We start from the raw sequence: 23,270 nt of genomic DNA, 5'->3' as shown, positions 1-23,270 counted from the left end.
AGGTCAGTGCCTACCTGAAGCTGTCCCAGGCAAGCACTGACTTCTGGCCAAACAGGAGGGCTTTTGGTAGTCCAGAGCACCGGCTGTTATATAAAATATGAGGACTGTCTTTTCGCAGAAGGGACCCGGTGAAGAGCCTGGCCTGTGCGATGTGTTTGGTGGTGGTTCATGATGTAGACCATGCGAAACCCAGTCTCAGCATCATAGATCCGCACCGAGCAGCCCGTGGAGCGGATTCAGTGGAGTGACCTGCCACTAGATGTCGCACTAGATCTGCTATAAACAATATCAACAAAACAAAACTTTGGTCTACCTTTAGCATTTAGCAGAACTGATCTCTCACAGTATAATTATTTATTTTACTGTAATTCTAATTAAATTAATTAAATTATAATTGAATGTATTATCTCCGTGTATTGTGTTTTCTTAAAGCTGTGGAAGAGAAAATAAATAAAGGCTATTTTATGAATACCATCGTTTATAGTACGCGAGTTTTAAAAGTATAACAGTTAATTTTGCATTTCATTACAGGTTTGGAAATTGGATTTGTCCCCCTTCAGAATAATTTCTCATTTGACCGTTAGAGGACGCTTGTAATGTAGCAACGTTAACCCGGAATTAGAAGTTCCAGGACAAGAGGAAGCGCTGCCACTTTCTTCCGGTAAATGAAACAACAACATTGCTGAAGACATGGCAGAGATCGGGGAAGATGAGCTCAAAAAGCTCGAATATTTGTCTTTGGTGTCTAAAGTGTGTACCGAACTTGACAACCATTTAGGAATCAACGACAAAGACCTTGGTAAGTTTATAAATTTGACTTGACCGCGTGTCACGTTGTTGGTACGTTAGCTGTTTCGTAAATCACGTTAGCTGGTTAACGTTAGCCTGTTTCTACCTGTGGAATCAGTGTTTGTGTACAAACTTTAACTGGAACAAACCGTTAATTTGTGTTATTAAAAACAATTCAGTCACCTTTATATATATATATATATATATATATATATATATAAGTTAAATAGCTGGCTTCTGCAAGTAACGTGGTCGTATTTACTATGTGGTTGTATTGCTTGTTGTTTCTTTGAAAAAAGGTCTTTATCACTTAGAAATGATTTGAAAGCTGTTAAAAGGTTTTAAAACTGTTATTAACAATTACTTTAGTAAAAGGTATTTTGGCCAAAACTGTGATTATCACAGTAAATTTTGTAAAGGGTCTGGTTAGTAAAGTTATTTACTGATGTAAAAGACAGGCACAGTTTTTGTGTCTATGGAAGTCTGTAGTAACAATATGTTGGTTTATGTGTTTTTCAGCTGAGTTTGTAATCAGTCTTGCTGAGAAAAATCCATCCATTGATGAATTTAAGTCAGTGCTGGTTAAAAATGGAGCCGATTTCACAGTAAGGATTTTTAAAGTCTCTTCTGTCAAAAATGTGTTCCTTCAATTTGTGATTTTACATTTGGAGTTTTAGAAATATCTAACCCACCATGTCATTTCTGTCCTTTAGGATTCACTCATCAGCAATTTGCTTCGTCTCATTCAAACCATGCGTCCTCCTGCAAAAACATCTACCAGTAAAGGTAAGGGCATTCAGGGTCTTATAGAATAGCAGTCCGTTTTGATTGTAACATCTTTAGGCCAAGCATCTGCTTTTTTTTCATATCTCCTGATGATACTTTTTTCTTATGTGATATTTATTGCACAGCCTCTTATGCTATGGCTAAGCCAAAGAGTGAAAAGGACAAGCTGAAAGAGCTGTTTCCAGCTCTGTGCAGACCTGACAATCTTAATACTAGGGTAATTCTATATATACGTTGTCCATATAAATAACTATAATGTGTTTTTAATGAACAGTAATCATAAACTATATGTGCTCTTCTAATTAGAGTATGCTGGATGAGGACGATGTGAAAGTTGCTGCTGATGCCATGAAAGCGTTGGAGATGTTTATGCCCAGTGTTAGTGGTACAGAACCTAGCAGCAGTAAACACAGGTGAGGAACTTCTGTAACATAAAACAGATGCCATTAAACTTGATGCTGCAGTGATTGCCCCGCTGCTTCTTGTTGTTGCATTTTAACGTGTACGTATCATCCGTCTTAGATCTGAAACCAGCAGCAGCAGTAAGAAGAAGCGAAGGAGCAGAAGTCGCAGTCGGAGCAGAGACAGAGACAGACGGAGACGCCATCGCTCCCGTTCCAGATCTCGCTCTAATGAGAGAGACAGAAGGAAGCGCAGGAGCCGCTGGCACTCTCGCAGCAGGTCCAGGAGTCCTGCACGGGGAGACAGAGACAAAGGCTCAGACCGCTGGAAGGACAAACATGTGGACCGGCCCCCTCCAGAGGAGCCATCTGTGGGAGATATCTACAACGGCAAAGTCACCAGTGTTATGCAGTTTGGCTGCTTTGTGCAGTTGGAAGGCCTCAGGTATGTTTTAGATGCAGTAAATCTACTTTTAAGGCTATTGAAATCGACGTGAGCAGATAAGATATGATATTAAACCATTTCTCTTTCATATTTCTTTCATAAAGAAAACGCTGGGAAGGCTTGGTCCATATTTCTGAGCTCAGGAGAGAAGGTCGGGTAGCAAATGTGGCAGATGTGGTCAGCAAAGGTCAAAGGGTCAAAGTCAAGGTGTTGTCCTTCACTGGATCCAAAACAAGTCTCAGTATGAAGGTGAGTTAGCTGTGTCTTAATGAAAGCATGAGAGAAAACAGACAAAACTGCTAATGGTCCAAAAGTCACCAATTTAGAGAACAGTTAAAATTTGCACATTTCAATCTGTACATTTTATTTACAGATTGGTTAAATTAAAAAAATAATAATTATTATTATTATTTTAAGATTCTGCATATTGAGATTCTGCTACTTAAAATAAATATATATTTTTTAATTTGGTAAATTATAATATTAATTCTAGTGATAATAATTATTTTTATTGTAGTGTTCTATTTTTTATTATATTGTTATATACACAAATTTAGATGTGTATTGTAATTTTAATGATAATAATATCATTAAAGTCATAATTACTATTACCATTATCATAACTTTTATTACTTAATTGCCTTTTATTATTGTTGTTGTTATTATTATTTTAAGCACTTTCCCCCAGACTCTTATACAACACTTGTATACATTAATTATTTGACTAGAAACTTTGCTTATATTGTCCTTATATGAAAGACATTTTGTGCTCCGCTTGTATTATATATTGACTGATCACTGTGCATTATATGTGGACTGATTTTTGTTGGGTTGTCTTTTTTTTACCAGGACGTTGACCAGGATACTGGTGAAGACCTGAACCCTAACAGGAGGAGAAATGTGGGTGGAGAAGGTCAGGAAGAGTCGGCCATGAGGAATCCTGACAGACCTACAAACCTGAACCTGGGCCATGCTCCAGAGGTAGAGGATGACACATTGGAACGCAAAAGACTCACCAAGATCTCCGATCCAGAGAAGTGGGAAATCAAACAGGTGCGTGGCCATCTTTTATGTGAAATTGAATACATTACTTGTTATAACATTTATTACTTATGTTCATATTTTAACATTCTTGATCTGTCTGTTCTTAGATGATTGCTGCCAATGTGTTGTCTAAGGAGGAATTCCCAGACTTTGATGAAGAGACAGGAATTCTACCTAAAGTAGATGATGAGGAAGGTATGAGTTGGATTATCCTTTAACTCAATATGTTTACCATACCAATTAATAAAATCCAGCTTCCCATCAAAAAAAAGTTTTTTTTTTTTTATCACCTCTAGCTGCCTGAGCAGCCACCTCAAATTTTGTCTGTGTTGTGGTTTGTCTGTCAGATGAGGACTTGGAGATTGAGCTGGTGGAAGAGGAACCTCCATTCCTGAGAGGACACACCAAACAGAGCATGGACATGAGTCCTGTCAAGATTGTCAAGGTAGGTCATACCAGCTGTACTCTCACTCTACAGCTGACCGAGCAACTTAGGAAGCAAAGCTATTGATTTCATGAACCTGAACATATTCTGTGATTTTTACACTTGCATATTTTCTGTTTTTCTGGCAGAACCCTGATGGATCTCTCTCCCAAGCAGCCATGATGCAGAGTGCCCTGGCCAAAGAGCGACGGGAGGTAAAACAGGCCCAACGGGAGGCTGAAATGGACTCAATCCCCATGGGCCTTAACAAACACTGGGTGGACCCACTTCCTGACGGTAAGGCATTCAAACTTCATCCTAGCTTCATCTGAATAAGGAATGATGTTGCACTCAAATTCAGGAAGTCAAAATATCTTCCTACTCTGAAAAGTGCAATAGAATGCCACTTCAAGTCACACTTCCTACTCTAATGCAGGTGTAAGATGTCCTGTAAACTTGGCTGCATAGTTGATAATGATAAATATTACTTTGCAACAACAAGTCAAACTTTCACAAATGATTTTATGGTCAGAATTCTGAGATATCAAACAGGAATATCACACATCTGACTTTAATTAGAATGCTTTAGAACTCGAAACCTCCATGGAATAGTAGTAACATTTGAAGACTAAAATGAAAACCAGTCTGATTAAGTATATAGTGAAGTAGGATTGTATGAGAAAACGGAAGTTTTGCAGTCCATGTCCTCCAGTAAAAAAAAAAAAGAATAAGTGGTTATGTATTAGGAAAGACTGATAATTCCAGATAAACTTCCTTCCTATTTGTCCATACTGGGGTTTAGTGAGTTCTCTGATAGGGCGATCTGATTTCCTGAGCTCTGCTATCGTGGCAGATGGTGGCTGTTCTGCACATAACAAGCCTATCTCTGATGCTCGTATGCCCTCTGGCTTTGTATGAGCTCAAGTCTGTTATCATGTTTGTGCATCTCTAATAACTGCTTTTTTCTGTCTTCACACGCTCACCATCCATACAGTCGACGGCAGGCAGATAGCTGCCAACATGAGGGGCATAGGTATGATGCCCAACGACATCCCAGAATGGAAGAAACACGCCTTTGGTGGCAACAAGGCCTCCTATGGAAAAAAGACTCAACTTTCTATCCTAGAGCAAAGAGAGAGTCTTCCCATCTACAAGCTGAAAGAGCAGCTCATTCAGGTGTGACTTCAGCTGATACGTATTTTCATTCTGAGCTAGTTTTTAGTTTAGTTATGTTCATAGATTCAAACATTGTGTCTTTACAGGCTGTCCATGACAACCAGATCCTAATTGTGATCGGTGAGACGGGCTCAGGAAAGACCACTCAGATCACTCAGTACCTGGCTGAGGCTGGATACACAACACGGGGGAAGATCGGGTGCACACAGCCCAGAAGAGTGGCAGCCATGTCTGTAGCTAAAAGAGTGTCAGAGGAGTACGGTTGCTGTTTAGGTCAAGAGGTAGATGCTTGCTTATATTCATTTCTACAACATTGGCAACAATCTAACATTTGAGCATAAATAAATGCATATAGCAGTTTAAAACTGTTCTCTTTCTGTGTCTGTGCAGGTTGGCTACACCATCCGTTTTGAGGACTGCACAAGTCCTGAGACTGTCATTAAGTACATGACGGACGGTATGCTGTTAAGAGAGTGTCTGATTGACCCTGATCTCGGCCAGTATGCCATCATTATGTTGGATGAGGCCCATGAGAGAACCATTCACACAGATGTGCTCTTTGGCCTGCTCAAGAAGGTACGGTTCAGAGGCTTTGTTCACACCGTCCGGAGAGAGAGAATTTTAAATAATAAAATATGCATTATTTAAAAGATTATTACTATTATTAAGAAGAAGAATTTTTTATTTTTTTTTAAATTAAACAACTTGTAAAGTAAAAATGAGGCATGCAAGACCTATTCTTAAAGATTTTGAACCGGTTTTAAACACTATGTTGCTTTCTACTCTTGAAAAACAGGGCAAAAACGTTAGAAAGTGACAAAGTTAGGTGCTTAGATTTGTCCACCTCCTTTGGGGCACATGTAATAGTGTATTTTGTATTATTTAGACTGTACAGAAGCGAACTGACATGAAGCTCATTGTGACATCTGCTACGCTGGACGCTGTGAAATTCTCACAGTACTTTTATGAAGCACCTATTTTTACTATCCCTGGTCGTACATATCCAGTGGAGGTTTTGTACACTAAAGAACCTGAGACTGACTATCTGGATGCCAGTCTGATCACAGTCATGCAGATTCACCTCACTGAGCCTCCAGGTAACTTTTTGCACGCACAGTTGTTTACAGAAAAATTTGTAAATGCCTGTGAAAATGAGCTTCCTGTAATAAAAGTTATTTAATGTGCAGGTGACGTCTTGGTGTTCCTGACGGGTCAGGAGGAGATTGACACTGCCTGTGAGATCCTGTACGAACGAATGAAATCCCTTGGTCCTGATGTCCCAGAGCTGATCATCCTCCCCGTCTACTCTGCCCTGCCCAGTGAAATGCAAACCAGGATCTTTGACCCAGCACCACCTGGAAGTAGAAAGGTACCATCCATTGTTTTCTATGGTCACTTCTGATATATCAGAACATCTCTTCCTGAAAATGTGGATCACTGTATGTACCTTAACAAATATTCTGCTTTTTTTAGGTGGTCATTGCTACTAACATTGCAGAGACTTCTTTGACAATTGATGGGATCTACTATGTGGTGGATCCGGGTTTTGTGAAGCAGAAGGTTTATAACTCCAAAACTGGCATTGATCAGCTAGTGGTTACCCCCATCTCCCAGGTAATATCACTTTCTAATGACCCAAACTACATTCAGTATGCATTGTAAGTACACATTGTCTCCTAAACCGCATTCTTGTGGTCCGTAGGCTCAGGCTAAGCAGCGAGCAGGCAGAGCAGGTAGAACAGGCCCTGGGAAGTGCTACAGACTCTACACAGAACGTGCCTACAGAGATGAGATGCTCACCACCAACGTACCTGAGATTCAGAGAACTAACTTGGCCAGCACTGTGCTGTCTCTAAAGGTACAATTCAACAGTTCTAATGTTGAGTCATCTTGGGACAATATAAAAATTCTGGCATGTGCAGATAAGCTGATAACTTTTCTTTTCCTCCAATCAGGCAATGGGCATCAATGACCTGTTGTCATTTGACTTCATGGATGCTCCGCCCATGGAGACGCTCATCACAGCCATGGAGCAGCTGTACACTCTGGGAGCATTGGATGATGAAGGCTTGCTTACACGCCTTGGTCGTAGAGTAAGTTTGCATGTCTATTTTTTTTTATGGTTTTCAGCAGATTTGGTTGTAGCTGCTCAGTTTTCAAAATGAAGTATTAAGTTTCTTGTCACTGTTCCTATCAGATGGCTGAGTTTCCTTTGGAGCCCATGCTTTGTAAGATGTTGATCATGTCCGTCCATCTTGGCTGCAGCGAAGAGATGCTGACCATTGTGTCAATGCTCTCAGTACAGAATGTCTTCTACAGACCAAAGGTACTCATTTAGCCCACACGCGTTAACAGATCCATGAGTGAGTTACATCATCACATAGAGTTTTAGGTATCTTAGAAGACTGATCCTAAAGATAGTAATCATGATTTCGCTCTAAATCTCAGGACAAACAAGCTCTGGCAGACCAGAAGAAGGCTAAGTTTCACCAGCCTGAGGGGGACCACCTGACTTTGTTGGCTGTCTACAACTCCTGGAAGAACAACAAGTTTTCCAACCCCTGGTGCTATGAAAACTTCATCCAGGCGCGATCTCTCAGGCGTGCGCAGGATATCCGCAAACAGATGCTGGGCATCATGGACAGGTGAGGGGTTGAGAATAACAGTAACTTTATACGACTTCCTTAAATTATATTACACAACCTAAGCCTTAAGGCCTGTTCACACCAAGAGCAGTAACTATGAAGATAACTAAGAATGAGCTGTGGTTATGTTGTCGCTGCTTTGCTCAAGCTCTTTAAAGTTGAGTGGATTCCGATTGGCTAGATGTTTTTTATAAATTATTCTGGGAGTGATTCCATCGATGTCATTTCTTTGTGTTGATATTGTTATAGTTGTGGTGTGAACTTTCCTACTCCCATAGAATTAGAATGATTTTTTTTTTTTTTTTAAACGTTATTACCTTTGGTGTGAACGGGTCTTTACACTCTATAAGTACATATTTTTCTCTCTTCAGACACAAGTTGGATGTGGTATCATGCGGTAAAGCCACAGTACGTGTACAGAAGGCCATTTGCAGTGGTTTCTTCCGGAACGCAGCCAAAAAGGACCCTCAAGAAGGTTACAGGACCCTCATAGACCAGCAGGTGGTCTACATCCACCCCTCCAGCGCATTGTTCAATCGCCAACCAGAATGGTATGTTTGCAAAAAGCGATTAACAACAGGACTAGTATCCACGCTGCTTGTACTAAAGCTAGTTTCACTACGTTCTTCTCCTCAGGGTGGTGTATCATGAGCTTGTGCTGACCACCAAGGAGTACATGAGGGAGGTGACCACCATTGACCCGAGGTGGCTGGTAGAATTTTCTCCAGCTTTCTTCAAAGTCTCTGATCCCACACGCCTCAGCAAACAGAAGAAACAGCAGCGGTTGGAGCCCCTTTACAACCGCTACGAGGAACCAAATGCTTGGAGAATATCCAGAGCCTTCAGACGACGCTAGAACCTTCTCTCAAGGTCCTCATAGACTGCGAATGTCCCAAACTGCTGCTGAACAAAATGTTGAGTTTGTGATGTTAGCAGAGTGGAGGATAACATGGACAAAAGCTAAAAATGTGTGTAAAAAAACCCCGAGGTGCCCTATTTTGTTTTTTTTTAAGATAAGATCCTTTCCTCTACTGTGAACAGCACGTTTGAATTTAAAGATGTTCCCCCAAAAATTAAAGCTAGCCTAATTTTCTGCTTTCCCTTTTTAAAATCAGAAGCATTTATAATTTAAACTATCCCTACCTATGTATTAAAAAAGTACAAAAACCTGAGGGATCAAAATATGAAATTATTATTAAACCCTGTGTTGAATGCCAAATCCAGTTAATTTGACACTTTTGAGCAAGCTATCCCTTTAACATAACAAATCAGTTATTTGCATTTGTAAAGTGCAGCTCTTTTTGTCCGTATTCTCCAGAACGGCCCATTTGTGTTGTAGAATGTGTGGACAGCACATCCGTCTGGTCAGTGGATGTTGATTACTGTGCTGAGAGGGAAAGGGTTTTCATTAATTCAGTTAGTTCCTCTGTGGTGGTCTGGTCATGTATAATTGAACAGGATGTTAAGTCACTTTCACTATCACACACAAATCTCATCCTTATTTGGGACATCTCTTCTGTTTTAATGTTTAAATGACCAACTCCGAACAGGATCAGTGCTTTGGACCACAGTGGACATTTTGTATTATAGCTCTTTTATTAGAGGAAGTGATGGGGGATGGAAATGTCCTGCAGTTTTTTGATATTGTTACAGTTTATGTTCTGTCATATCTTGGAGTCATTTTGACATCAGCTTAAATTAAAATGTCTTTTAAAAAGTCCCACTTTTGAGTGGTTTCTTTTTCTTTTTGGTTACCATAGAAAAGCTTATATTGCAGTTGAACATAACTGCAATTGAACATATCTGCATGAACAAAAAAAAGAACAGAAGTCCAGTGCGCGAAAGATGAACTTGGAGCGGTTCATGTGCTATTTCTCACCTGTCAACAACAGGTTACACAGCCAGAGGAAAAATAAAAACTCAAAAATGAGAAGTGAACATCAGTTTGAGAATGTTAATTCGGGTTTTGTTGCTGGAGGGAGCTGAGAGCTTGCTACGTCTTTAAGTCTTTTTGACAGGTAAAAATGATTTTGAAAGATGGGGCGTTTCTAATTCGGTGGTCTTCGGAGACCTTTCTCACAGAAAATGTTTTTGCATTGATAAACGCGGGACTCTGGTAGTGGAACGGTTAAAAAAAACCCGCCTCACTAAAGTTTTAGAACGGCTAACATTGCATACAGATCTTTTAAATATTAATTTAAGAAGTCTGACTGTTCATAGGAGGTCATTCCATCGCTACTTGAATGTGTGGTAAATATAACACAATCGGCATTAAGAAATGTGTTATGAACTTAAGATTTATACTGGAGGTTACTTTACATTACAAAATTGTGTTCGAGTTTAGGTCAGTTTATGCAAAAAGAGTGTTTATAGATATACAACAGTGCTATTCATTAATTAATAGGCTTCTCTAGTAAACTGCACCAGTTGTCAACGCCGATGGCCTCATGGGCCCAGTAGCCCCTCACTGCAGTCCACAAGATCCAGAGCCCCGGCCGGGACCAGGGGGCAAGGTTACATCAACATCCAGGGGCTCTGGATCCAATCTCACCCCTTGGATCTCATGTTCTGCAGTCTCTCTCACCCACTTTGCTTCCTTTCGACTTATACTGTCCTATCTAAATAAAGGCATAAAAAAAAACTACATCAGCGAGTTACAGGTAAACGCCACCTGTTAGTGCATTTTGCATTTGTTGCAAACATAAAAAAAAAGACTGTTCACATGGTATAGTAGTAATATTGGGTCTTTATTAAGCAATCTCTTGAACCACAGTTCTGTGTTTAGATTAGATAGGCCTCAGAAGTGAGAGGAATGCAGAGTCCCTAATGAGATTAATTTAATCAAAAAAAAAACATCGCCTTATATACAAGTGGATGGGGTGGGCATGTGCAATAGGTGCAGCGGGGAGTAAAGTGGGATGGGGAACATGGGAATATGTTGGTGGCATTAGTACATGTAGCCTTTGGAGTAGGACTGAGGGCCCATGTTGGTGGCAGCTGGTTCGGGAGGATAAGACGCCCCCTCATCAAGGTGAGACAGTGGCACCGTGTCTTCCTCGTTGACGTAGCGTTCGAATTCTGCCTTCAGACTTGGCCGTTGATTGTCAGGAAAAGCCAAGGATATCAGAGCCTCCGGCTCACACACGAATTTGTAAACATAACGCTCACCCGCCACCTGAAAAAAAAAAAAGTTATATATATTTTTTTTACTATTCAGTTAAATGTTGATATTGATATAGAGTTAAATATTGATTATTTCACAATCAAAAATGATAACCCTCATGTTCTGTTTGGGACCCCAGACTTGTTTTTAACACCTCAAAAACATGCTTAACATGGAAGTATCAGGTTGATACATCATAAATTTTGAGATCATCCATGAAAAATGTATTTATTTGTGGTTAATTTGGCACCCTAGAAATAAAAATGGAAATGAAATGCATATGTAATAAAAAAAAAAATGTTTATTATTTTGTATAATAAATATGGTTTAAATTAATTTATAGAAGTTTATAAAAAAATGCAAATAATTTTCATATGATACACATACTTTAGTAGTACACACCTGAATTTAATTTAATTTTGTATTATTGTATTTTGTACATGTTTTTGCTGGTGTAAAACTGAAACCAGACAGAAATTGACATTTTGGAATCAGGCTCTTTATTATTATTACTATTATTAATTTTAGACAAATTGTTCTGTTATCTATATTTGGAGCCTCTGGGACCCCAAATATAGAGTAATGTCAATCTCAACGGAACGTGAGGGTTGAAGTGAAGAAAAAAAATAGCATAGGAGACCAAATAAGTGATGCAATACCTTTTGCATAATTCCCTTCTCATAATAGTAGCGCAAAGAACGACTCAGTTTGTCGTAATTCATGGCTGGACGGTTCTTCTGCATCCCCCAGAGTCTTGCCACCTAGAGTGTCAAAAGTCATAATACAAACCATAAGAGCAGGAAATGACTGTATTGTAGTGACTTAATTTGAACACAAGAGGTCCTTTGTGACTCTAACAACTGAACTTTGAAAAGGAAGGGCGAGTCTCCGCAAAATAATGCAGTTCCCTTGGCTTTTATGTAACCAAATTACCACTAAACCACACGGCGCACAGCTCAAACTGCTAGTTGTCAAACCTAGAGGAAATACTTATTTATCCTAAACTTCAATGATCGACTTGAGAAAAAAAAAACGTGTTCCATCTTGGGCCAGTAAACGGGTCTGCTGACATTTGAGGAATAGATTGTTTGGTCTTTGACAGAGCTCTACGCTTTAATTGCTATAGTAAAACTGTGTCTGTAATGAATGATTCATGCGTACAGTTGAGCAGAACTGATGGATGCATCTCTGCATGATAGTCTGCTGAGTCATGCCATTTAGCCGTCTACTGACCACAGACAATGGGAGGTTAACGCTCTCGTCTCGACCGCTGCGGTGTGCTTAGACTCCGGCAAAATGGAAGGTTGTAATATTTGGTAATGGAGCCATTCTCCATTTTATTTCACGATGCTGTTAAGTGGGGTAAATAATGCATGGCAGCTAATGGAAAACTGGCATCGTGTGGATGAGTTCTTAGACCCTGGGGAACTGTGAGCTGATCGCAAGCAATTCTCTGAAACCCGTTGTTTATTCTATAGTTTGTGAAGGCTGAATAAACTGCATCGAATTGATCTGAACCTCCCAATAATACTGTCATCTTAGTTCTTTGAATGATCAATTACTATTAATGTTTTCTGGATGTAAAAACATATTTTGAGATTCTGAGAACTCTTAGAAGCCCAACTTTTACCTCCTCTGGCTCGACGAGTTTGAACTCCATGCCACGGCCGGTCCATGCGATGAAGTGCGCGTTGCTGGGGTCGTCGAGGAGGGCCACCAAAAACTGCCAGAGCTGCAGTGAACCACGGCGCTGATAGGGGGCGCCCTCACGAAACACACCGCCCCCTTCCTGCTTCACCTCACCTGGGCACAGGAAAAGAGATTCCATTAATGCACCTAGATAGCAATCATATCTCAAAACCTATACTAATAAGGACTTGATTTGAGATCGCAAATGATCAAAGAGTGGGGATACCATATTGAAAAATTGAGATTCAAAATCTGAAATTTTAGGACTAAATGTTGAAAAATTATTTTGTAATCATGCTCAAGAATGTAATAATCAGGTTTTACACAAACTTGTGGAGTTCATTCAGTGTAGGAGAGGCAAGCCAAATACTAAGAAATAACAAGCTTTATATTCATTTTTCAATTCAGCTTTCCATTCTGATTTTTATGTTGGTAACAATTTGTAATGGGAAAAAATATTATTGCATTTTTAAAAATAAAATAAGCACATTTTCAGTAATGGTCTCAGACTTTTGGGTATTCATTTTGTTTCTCATTTTTGTATGTTTTATACCTTTAATTACAGCCCTTAATTTCATTGTGTGAGCTTGGCACTTGAACAGACTATTTGTATTTGAAATGAATACCTGTCCTATCTGGACAAGAGAGACTTACCTTCAAATTTCTCAGGAACAACGCGGGAATCATTTTCAAACATGTAACCTAGTAAGATAGGACAAGGGAATTATTAGAAGTTTAAAGTGGATGCCAAGACAATCCACTTGAGTTATACTGTGCTAATGTAATAATGGTAGTCATTAATAATAACAAGCATTTTCCTGTTTGACTTTTCAAATTGAGATGGGAAACTTATTATGGGAAACAAGGATCCTTGATGATGATTATTATTCGGTTATGTACACTTATGAGGCAAGGAACTAAATTTTCTGTATCTAATGGCTCATTACAGAGATCAGCTAACAACTGAAAATACCCAAAATGGTGCGGCAAATGCAGCAAGCGGAGAGAAGGATTATTTTTCTTCACTCCAGGAAAAATACTCGTCTTTTCCAGTAGTAATATTTACCCTGGAATTCTTTAGGCAAGGGAGAAACAAATGTCCATGCCAACAGAAACACAGACCCTCTGGCCTGGTTAGCCAGTGACCGCACAGTACTGGCCAATCCTGACGTGCTGTGAGTCTGTGAAATGCACATTCTAGAACTGTACTAGAGCAGCATGTTCTAGATGGACAAACCTTACCTTCACTGTTGTGCTGTGGGTTGGGGTAGCCCTCATTGTGATGATACATGGAGGGGCAACCAGGCACATCTGCAGAGAAAACACAAACAAATGACCCTCAGTGATGGATGCGTGCAAATGATCTGATAATCTTTATTTATGCATCCTGTTGGTGACAAGTCAACTGCTTTGTTCCAAAACCCATAGTGAGTTTCCTACATAGGGAGCATTTTAAGGTCCGGAGCAAAAGCTAAATGTTATCGTTTCAGTTTTGCTCCCTTCTAGCAGGGAGGCAGCATTGCATATATTCTTCACACACAGTCTAATGCAAAAAGTGAAAAAATAAATCCAAGGAGCAGACAAGATGAAAAAAAAATTTGATTTTCACATAAGCAATTTGATCCTGAAAAGAACAGATAAAAATACCTATTTTTTTTATATACATGAGTCCTATTTATTTATTTTTATTTTAAATTCAAGTTAATAGATTAACTTTTCCTCGCCCCATGAACCCTGTGTTGTTTACTCACAAACACTTGCTCTCCTGTTTGAAACTCTATTTTCTGTGTGTTGCTGCCTATTCATAATTATTCCCTTATGAGGTTACGTTGTGGTTAAGATATGCTGCCTATGTAGGTAGTCGGCAGCGAGGCAGCTCACTAGGTTTGAGAACACAGCTAATCATTGTTGTTCCTCTTTAGGCACTATTTCTGTAGGGTGTGAGGCTGGTGCATCTGCAGATTTGATAACCTCTGCCACTGAGTACTGCAAGGACAAAAGGTCCATTTGTCATAAAGTCATTTGTCATAATATCACCTGTCTGCAGCTTTATTTTTAGGCAGTAAAGAGCAGTGGATCTTAAACAGTCACACAGAACAGCAGGAAGCCAGAATCAGCTTTATAACGGTTACACCACTCCTTCTCTCTCTCTCTCTCTCTCTCTCTCCCTCTACTTCTATACTGTTTAAATGAGAAATGGTTAGTTTGTGAGGTGGAGTCATGATTCATGGCTGGAGAATGCAGTGGCAGAGGCCGTGATAAGAGGTCACAGGGGAGAAAAAAGCTCTGAGGGGCTAGAGCACTTTTCTCATACATAGAGCTCATTAATGTAACTGTTGACAGAGCTGTTGGACTGGAACTTTTTCAGTTCCATTTTCAACTGAAACAGTCACAGGATCCCTTATGAAACATAAACTGCATGATAGGGGCTGCACGATTGGGGAAATATTTAATTGTTTTTATACATATAATGATGATGAAGATGATGATGATAATTGAAAGGGTTTTATTATTATTGTTAAGATTAAAGATAATAAGAATTGCAATAATGTAATATTGTACAAAAAACAAAAACAGTTGAATATGACCAAACTCACAAGCACACGCAGATTTTATTATTCATTAATTGCGAGCCACTCAAGGATGCTGAAAACACTGGATCATTAACTGCTCATCAGTTCATGTACTACACTCTGAAACACGTCGCACATATATTTATTTACTTAAACCACAGGCTTTGTAATTTAATAATCAAACTAAGCCTTTTGTTGTTATCAGTTTTATTATGATTTAATCATGCAGCCCTACCTCATGTTGTACAAAAGTGTCGGTACGGTTTCTTATTGGTGTTAGCTTGTATTTCTCTCTGTTTCTGTTCTGTAGCAGAGCGGCAGCCACCGGCCTGGGCAGGGATGAATCTACTGATAACATGCTGTACTCCACCTCAGATAGGGCACTCTATCCTCACACAAACATCCTTTTGTTCCAGACAATCTCATCCAATGTTGCCACATTTCTGCACGTATGAATCTGAGCTAAGCAGCATCAGTTTTATAACAGTGTTATTTTAGTATTATTTTATTTGTATCTTTTCGGTTTTCATTTAAATTTAAGTTTTGGTCATTTAAGTGCTTTTGTCATTTTTATATTGTCAGTTTTCTTTCTAGTAATTTTAGTACTTCAATTTATTTCATTTTAGTTCATTACTAAGGCAACATTTCTAATTTTTAAGTCTATTTAAGTCCTAATATAATATTTATGTTTATGTGCTTTATTTCAATTATGGAAATGATAATTAATAATTTTAATAGTTTTAGTTAACAATAACAACACTGGAAATGTACTACCAACTAGAAGGGAACGAAAGAACCCTGAAAAGGTCATGCTTCCTTTTTGTCCATTTAAAAGAATCGGGTGAAATGGTAACTTTGTTTTTAACCTAATCTATGTACAATGTTTGTTAGATCACTGTTGTTTGTAGTCTTTCACAGAGCAATGATAAGTTGGACCTGCGCAGGGTGTTGTGTTTCGACCCTGTGTCAGTCGCAAAAGCCAAGTGGGAGGAGGTTAGTTTGCATGTGTCGTGAGTATATGGCCCGAGCCCCCCTGCTACAAAACAACCCCCCCACCTCCCACTCGCTAGACCAAGCCAGCGCACGGGCTCGGGTTACAGAGGCTATGCTCATTTTTCCATTATGAGTTCATCTGCCTGCAGAAAAAGGAAGCCGCTGCTGCAACCCTACACCCGCGAGCTCTCCGCTGGGGATTCTAGTCTTTCCAGTGCCCTCCATTTTCTCAATGAAATTCCTATGCCTCCCTCCTTCTCAAAGAACACAGGCAGAAAAGGGAGGGGTGAAGGAGCAGGAGTGGGCAGAAGTACAGAAAACACTGTTGAGACCTTTGTAAAGTGTCAGTGGATGTGGAAGCCGAGAAGAATAAACAGAATCTCTTCAAACAAAAGACTTTCTGGTTTGTTGAGCAATTTACTGTTTACATTAGTGGCCTAATGTGGTTTGATTTTTCAGGAAAAGAGAGGAGATGAGACACCACTTCAAAGCAAATCAATTCACTTTGTGTCATCAGTCTTTTGACTCACGTACCAGGTTCGTAAGTGTAGTCAGTGGGTTCCTGTTTCACCATCATATGGGCAGGAGGAAACCTCTGATGCTGTGGCCCGGGCATGTGGGCCGCTCGGTCGTACAGAGGGTCCATGTACTCCTGCTTGAAGTTCTGCTGAGGAGGATAAGGCAAGCAGGGGTCAGAGTGTTGCCGATGATAACCACCGCCTCCGCCCCCGGTGGCATGGGCAGGATGCATACGCTGCAAGGCCTGGCCTTGGGAAGTGAATGGTGGGCACATCTCTGCAGCGCCGGAAGGGAACCTGGAACTGAGAGGGAAAATGAGACCTTGATTAACAGATAGGCTCTTAAAAATGCTGTTGCAATGCAAGTATGCTTTATCTGTATACTATCATGCAAAATTAAATATCCATATGAATTTGCTTGTATTTAAAATTAATGATTTTAGTTTTTCCACTGATAACCGTACCGATATATCATGCATCTCTACTCTAAAGTTTACACACCCACACATTCTTTATAATTATTGTTACCTGGGGTTCATGGGGTAACTGTGGCTGTGGCAGGCGTGGGATTGGCTGGCTGAGGGTGTATTCATGTACCCTGACTCCGGCCGAGTTCCCACTGTTGGTTTTGGGGAGTAATGCTGCATAGGAGACATGGGTGTCCCTGGACAAGAGCTCTTAGATCCTCCTGCTGTTGCTGCCACGGCTGCTCTCTTCTGCTCGTAGGCACTGCAGGGCACACAGACACTTTCACAGTCAACAATGCATTTCTTTTCTGTTATATATGCATGATATCTTGTATGGATGTCTCTTCGATTATAAAACACTGTTATGTCTCAGGAGCAGATTTTTGTTCAAATTTTATTAAGGTTTTTTTTTTTCTCATTGTTTAAATGAAGATCATTAAAACCAGAAAAGTATATGGTTTTTTGTTGTTGTTGTTGTTGTTGTTGTTTTTTGCATTTGACCCAGACTTGCATTCTTAAAATATGAGAATGAAGAATACAAATATAATATTAATTATTATATTAATATTTTTTTAACGGAAACATATGTAAAATCTAAAAGAGTGGGAAAACTATTTCTATATTAATCTGAACAAAGAGTGGAAAAACATTTCTTATAATGTTTTTACACAAATTCTGACCCTCAAAAGTGTTTTCATCTCTTATTATGTGTGAAAATATAGTTTAGTTATATTTAGATAGAAAATGTGAAATCAGCCTTAGCAAGACAAGTCTGCCTTTTTATTTTAAAAATCTTTTAAAATATTGTTTTTACCATGGAATGCTATTAATCCCATTGCATCATTTGAGAGGTTTTCAAAATGTCTTTAAAGCCCGAGGCACACTGCACGATTTTCGGCTGTCCTAGATGAAAGATTGGCATCGTGAAACAATTGTGGCGAATCAGAAATATGCCATGATTTTGTCATGATGCCAGTCTTTCGTCTGGGACAGCCGGAAATCGTGCAGTGTGTCTCGGGCTTTAAGGACATAAAAACATTTCTGTGATATGTGAGATTAAGGCATTATGGCACTTAGCCACTGCCCTGCAGAATTTAGCTCAAGATCAAAATCACCAACTAATTTTCTAGTAACTCTGAAGACCTTGATTAGCTTGCTCAGGTGTCTTTGATTGTGGCCCTGATATACTTCAAGTGAAATTGAAGAACGAATCAATGTAACGTCATTTCAAACAAAATCAGGCCAAAACTCTGCAGGGCTGTGACCTCCCAGGGCCGGATTTGAAGATCCTTGCATTATAGTGTGAAATGTGCGTTTTAAAAATCTAATTTCTGTGTCCACAGAAATTAGTCTCAGGTCCGGCAGTGATTGTAGGTGGGGGGAGTGAATGTCCAGTGCTCTCTCCACCTTCAATACCACGACTGAGGTGAGACTCTTGAGCAAGGCACTGAACCCCCAACTGCTCCCCGGGCGCCGCACCATAAACGTGTGTTTACGGTGTGTGTGTGTGTGTTTGCTCACTATTCACTGCTGTGTGTGTGCACTTGGATGGGTTAAATGCAAATTCCGAGCATGGGTCACCATACTTGGCCACACATCACATCCTTAAAGGTGAATGTAGTAAACCTGCTCACACCATGAAAGTATGTTAATCTTGAGAGGCATCAAGGAACAGCATCCGGCTTTTGACTGACCTGGCGTAAAGGCACTGCTCTCCATTGGGGTAGCTGAAGCTCTGATTGTGACTGCAAGACTGGCTGGGGTCTGAGCCGGGACTCTGGGGCTCTTTCTTAATCTTCACAGGTGGGCTGTGGAATGCCACTGCTGCGGTACATAGAGAAACAGGTTTATTAATGAACCACATTCCAGCTAGTCTCGAGAAATGACAAGCCTTTTGTCTGCACTAAAAATACAACAAGAGTAAAGAGATACACATGTATTGCAAATACTTTAATGGACTTGGATCATGCAAACGTGATCATTTAACTCAACCACAGTTGACACAGTAAAACTTACTGTGCCCTGGACTAAGCTTCAAAGTAAATCATAAACAATTATAGACATCCACTAGCATTAAAAAAAAGTTACTTCCATTAATCAAAATTGAAAAGTGGACATAACCATTTTAGATTAATTATTAATGTGCATTAGATTCATAATTCTAATTTCCATTTTTTTTTCTTCAACTCTTTTAAAGCACAGAACTACTAAAAACATTCAATGGCTGTGGTTAAATGATTAAGTCTTTTATAAGCACATCAGCAGCTGGTCATTTACATAAGAATTGTTGTGTGTTTGTGTGTTTCTTCAGTTTCTTCAGCCCAGCTTTTAAAGATTTTGGCATTTAGCTGAAGAGTAGCAGAGGAGCCGCCCAGCATGCGTGGGGTCTGGGTCTGAACCACAGTGCTGTTTATTATTGGAGGGGAGCAGCCGGGCTCAAAGACGGCGCGGTACAGGATGTTTTTCTGGGACACTCAGGGTAAACAGCAGCAGCTGTGCTCTTCCAGCGGAGCAGCAGCTCTGTGTTTATGGCTGTTTATGTGTTGATTGTCGTGGGCGCAGACCTGACAGAACAGGCACTGCTGAAACCCAAGCCCAGGTAATTGCATATTTCATTCACAAAAGCAAGAAACAAATGGGGGAAAGGCCTTCCAATACTGTTACACTGCAGCACAAGCCCTGACCTCTCAAAGGCAATGCTCAAATTGAAAGAGAAAGAGTTATGAAATATGAAAAGAACGAGGGATTCTTAAACATTCTCCTCTATAACGAGTCTGCATATGCAAGATTTATAGATTTGACATTTAAAGTCTCAAATCAATTCTATGCTTTAATAATGGACTGCTCATTTGAACAATAAAGCTGCAAGTCCTTTAACAAATTAATTACGAATATAGAACCAAAACCACTCTATTAAAGCAATGAATCATTTCACTCTAAATACTCTAAAATGGGATGGATGACTTCAGGAGGACACTTCAGGAACATGTAACATTATCAAGACACATCCGTCTGTCGTTAAATCTCCTGGAGTTTACAGACTGATGGCACTCGAGTAAACAGTGATGTGATAATAAAGGAAGTTATTGTACTTTATTTAGTGCAATTTGCCCAAAGCTCTCAGTTTCTGCTTTCTCTCTTTACGATTCATGTGAAAGTTACATCACTGTTCTCTAAAGCAACTCATTTTTCTTAGGTTTTGTTTCTTGGAAAAAAGGGGGGATAGGGCTAAATATCCTAAATGTGTAATGTAACATCTGTGTTTAGATATTCTTGGTTCTTAAAGCAAGTAGTCTGTGATCAGGAAAGAGACTTAGAGCTTGCCAGAGGCCTTATTATTATAACGCCTAATACTAAAGAGGAATTCAACTTTTTTTTTAAATTTAGTTTAGATTTCACTGGAAGGACTCCACGCCTATACTTTATTGTTATCTTCAAAGAGTTTAGATCAGAGGAAGGGTAAAAAAAAAAGGGGTGGCCTGTGGCCAATGTAAGGGAGTTCTGGATCACGTATATACTTTTTAAATGTAAACATTTGGTTTCATGTGATGCATATATGAACTTACATCTGTATAATTTACAGCTATCAGCAGGCCTTATTTTTTGCAAAAATTAATAAAATTAAATTAAATTAATTTATTCTGTGTGCTCTCTTTTGTTGTATCCCGTTATGTAGGTTATGAAGGCATTAATTTTATTCCATTTAAACCTGCAATAAAAAAAGGCCGGTCTTTGACCTAAAATGAGTTTGACACCTCTGGTGATCGTAATCTGCCATGTAAGGCTATAAATCTGGCAAAATATACTGTAGATTTAAATAATGCTGTCCTTACATACAAGTGCATTTACCATTCACACCTCCCTTCAAGCTACATCTTAAGTGTGAAAAACCAGGAGCATTGTACCTAAATGACAAGAGTGTCTCCATTCAGGATGAGCTTTTAGAGACAGGCTGGGCTAGAGGTGGGAGCTGGACTTTACATATGTAAATAGCACGATTCAGTGGAGAGGATAAGGGGTGAAAGGTGATGGTCATGGTTGGGTGCTTTAGGAAGTAGGGGATCATTATGGAGGGCCATTCAGTCAACTCCTACCACAAACAAATCTCAGGACCCCGATACCCCCTGCACTAAACAAAAAAAGATCCACCAGCTGTGCCAGATGGAGGTTTGGTGGCCTTAGCCGAGAGCTCTGGGGGATCATCCTAAGAAAGTGCGTTTAAGTACAAGTAATCACTAATCAATTTAGTTTGAATAAAAGTACCATTGTTGAAACTGTGAGCCAGATTTCAGTCATTGTTAAGGCAGGACAGCTTTGTTTTTAGTTAAACCTTAACTCCACTGATCATCTGGACAGTATTGTATATTCATGTCAGGCTCACATCCTGGAAATTTTCATCTTATGACAGCTACAGTTGAAGCCAACCGTATCAACTCAGCAGGTACAATGTACCAAAGTTTGAGTAATAATATCTCAAGACTATAAACCTATCATATCTACCAGAGGAATGTGACTGCTGCGGCCTGTCATCAGATAAAACACAAATCCTGAACAGAACAAGTCTTTATGCAAAGACTGTTTGATAAAAACACTGAATCAAGGATTAGCATATTGTGTTAGTCTAGTATGATGGGAATGCTTGATATTTGAGCTGATGTTGTGATAAAATCTGATTTTCGATTATGATAACAGTCTGCTTGAGAGTGAGTGAAGAGATGCCACCTGGCGTCCCACTGGCCATTTGAGACCAACAGTGACAAATCAATAAGAACAACAAGGATGCCAATTATGTCTGAATGGCTTAAAGGTTGAAATGGCAGTATTGATTTTGGGCAGCCCACTTAACACGGCTCTCAAAGCTTGTTTCTTTTTAAGTACAGCCTGTCGGATGTACATCAGGTGTTTAATTGAAATAAAAGTGACAGGATTGCAAAACACTCTTATAATAATCCAATTGTAAATGTCAAAAATGTGTTGTTACACAACCCTTATTGTAAACATTACAGCAACAATTCCAGCTGATACTGACAAGCCATCCCGATCTCACGGCAATCCGTACATATTTTACGAGGTGGCTAATTTGTACGAATTCGTACGACCTCACTCGTACAAATTCATGGCAAATTGTACAAAATCGTACGAGTGAGGTCATACGAATTTGAATGAATTAGCAACCTCGTAAAATATGTATGAATTGGTCGTGAGATAGCATTGGATAAGCTGATAATTACTTGTGTAGTTAATATTTGATACTATTTTGTGTAATTAAAATCAAATCACTGAAATTAATCATACAGATTTTTAAAAATGTTTTTCAAAGTCTTAAATGCTCACCATGGCTGCATTGATTTGATTGGAAAATACAGAAATCAATAATACTGTGGAATATTTTTACTATTAAAATATTTGTTATTTTAATGAATTTTAAAATATAAACCATTCCTGTGATGGCAAAGCTAAATTTTCGGAAGTACAGTATTACTCTAGACTTGTTTCACATGATCCCTAAGAAATCATTTTAATATGCTTTCTTAAAATCAAGTAACATTTTAATTAACAGTTGTGCTGCTTAACATTTTTGTGGAAACTGTGGCAGTTCAAAAGAACAGCATTTATTAGAAACAGAAAACCTTTGTAACATTATAAATGTCCTTTTATTGACACTATTGAAACTTTAATTTAAGTTTAATGTGTCTTTGTTGAATGAAAGTATTACTGGTCCCAATTTTACTGATTTGGTAGTGTGTATGATGCCTTGGTGAGCATTACAAAGATAGTTGTTTTTGAGCTGTTTCTTTTTTTTGTTTAAGTAGGAAAGAAGCTTAGAAGGTTTTCTTTCCTGATTTGAGGAGCCTTTGTAAATCCATCATCACTGAAATGATCAGTGGAAAGTCCGAGGAGGGATGTGGATGATAGAAAGGACTGTTCTTTCAGCCAGAGATTTTTTGAAACAACACTGTCATCTCAGCACAGTTCAGCAACACATGGCGGACATGTGGTGTCCTTGTCAACATGATCATAATGAAAGAGAGAGCAAGCGAGAGAACGCAAACAAAAAAGGAAGTTCTGGCCTCTTTCAGATGGTGAATGGCCAGGGGTTTTCCATAAACCCCATAAGGGGCAGTCGTGGCCTAATGGATAGAGAGTTGCACTTGTA

General features: G+C 39.3%; 2 protein-coding genes across 3 annotated transcripts in view; one reads left to right on the top strand and one right to left on the bottom strand.

Moving 5' to 3' along the window:
• The first annotated feature begins 628 nt into the window (after positions 1-628).
• On the top strand, positions 629-9,646 carry LOC306857997 (ATP-dependent RNA helicase DHX8-like). Its single transcript, XM_079398330.1, has 23 exons — positions 629-799; positions 1,309-1,394; positions 1,503-1,575; positions 1,701-1,792; positions 1,882-1,988; positions 2,098-2,421; positions 2,526-2,670; positions 3,271-3,474; positions 3,573-3,660; positions 3,813-3,910; positions 4,039-4,186; positions 4,884-5,065; positions 5,152-5,346; positions 5,456-5,641; positions 5,952-6,162; positions 6,253-6,434; positions 6,539-6,679; positions 6,768-6,923; positions 7,021-7,158; positions 7,263-7,391; positions 7,514-7,710; positions 8,082-8,261; positions 8,347-9,646. Exons 1-23 carry the CDS (start codon positions 691-693, stop codon positions 8,564-8,566), a joined length of 3,591 nt encoding a protein of 1,196 aa, XP_079254456.1. The 5' UTR covers positions 629-690; the 3' UTR covers positions 8,567-9,646.
• LOC306857998 (ETS translocation variant 4) overlaps positions 9,292-23,270 on the bottom strand; it is a 26,374-nt gene continuing 12,395 nt past the window's right edge. For both annotated transcript variants that reach the window (XM_079398331.1, XM_079398332.1), the window contains exons 5-12: positions 18,808-18,937; positions 17,175-17,375; positions 16,663-16,949; positions 13,805-13,873; positions 13,217-13,264; positions 12,504-12,676; positions 11,533-11,634; positions 9,292-10,885 (exon numbers count right to left, since the gene is read on the bottom strand). In XM_079398331.1, coding sequence (XP_079254457.1) covers positions 10,658-10,885; positions 11,533-11,634; positions 12,504-12,676; positions 13,217-13,264; positions 13,805-13,873; positions 16,663-16,949; positions 17,175-17,375; positions 18,808-18,937 — 1,238 coding nt within the window. In that variant the 3' untranslated portion in view covers positions 9,292-10,657. The remainder of the gene's footprint in view (positions 10,886-11,532; positions 11,635-12,503; positions 12,677-13,216; positions 13,265-13,804; positions 13,874-16,662; positions 16,950-17,174; positions 17,376-18,807; positions 18,938-23,270) is intronic.

The sequence above is a fragment of the Barbus barbus genome (assembly GCF_936440315.1).
Source record: "Barbus barbus genome assembly, chromosome: 38".
Classification (NCBI taxonomy): Eukaryota; Metazoa; Chordata; class Actinopteri; order Cypriniformes; family Cyprinidae; genus Barbus; species Barbus barbus.
Note: the sequence above shows the minus strand (reverse complement) of the source record. Positions and strands in the feature narration are given on the sequence as shown.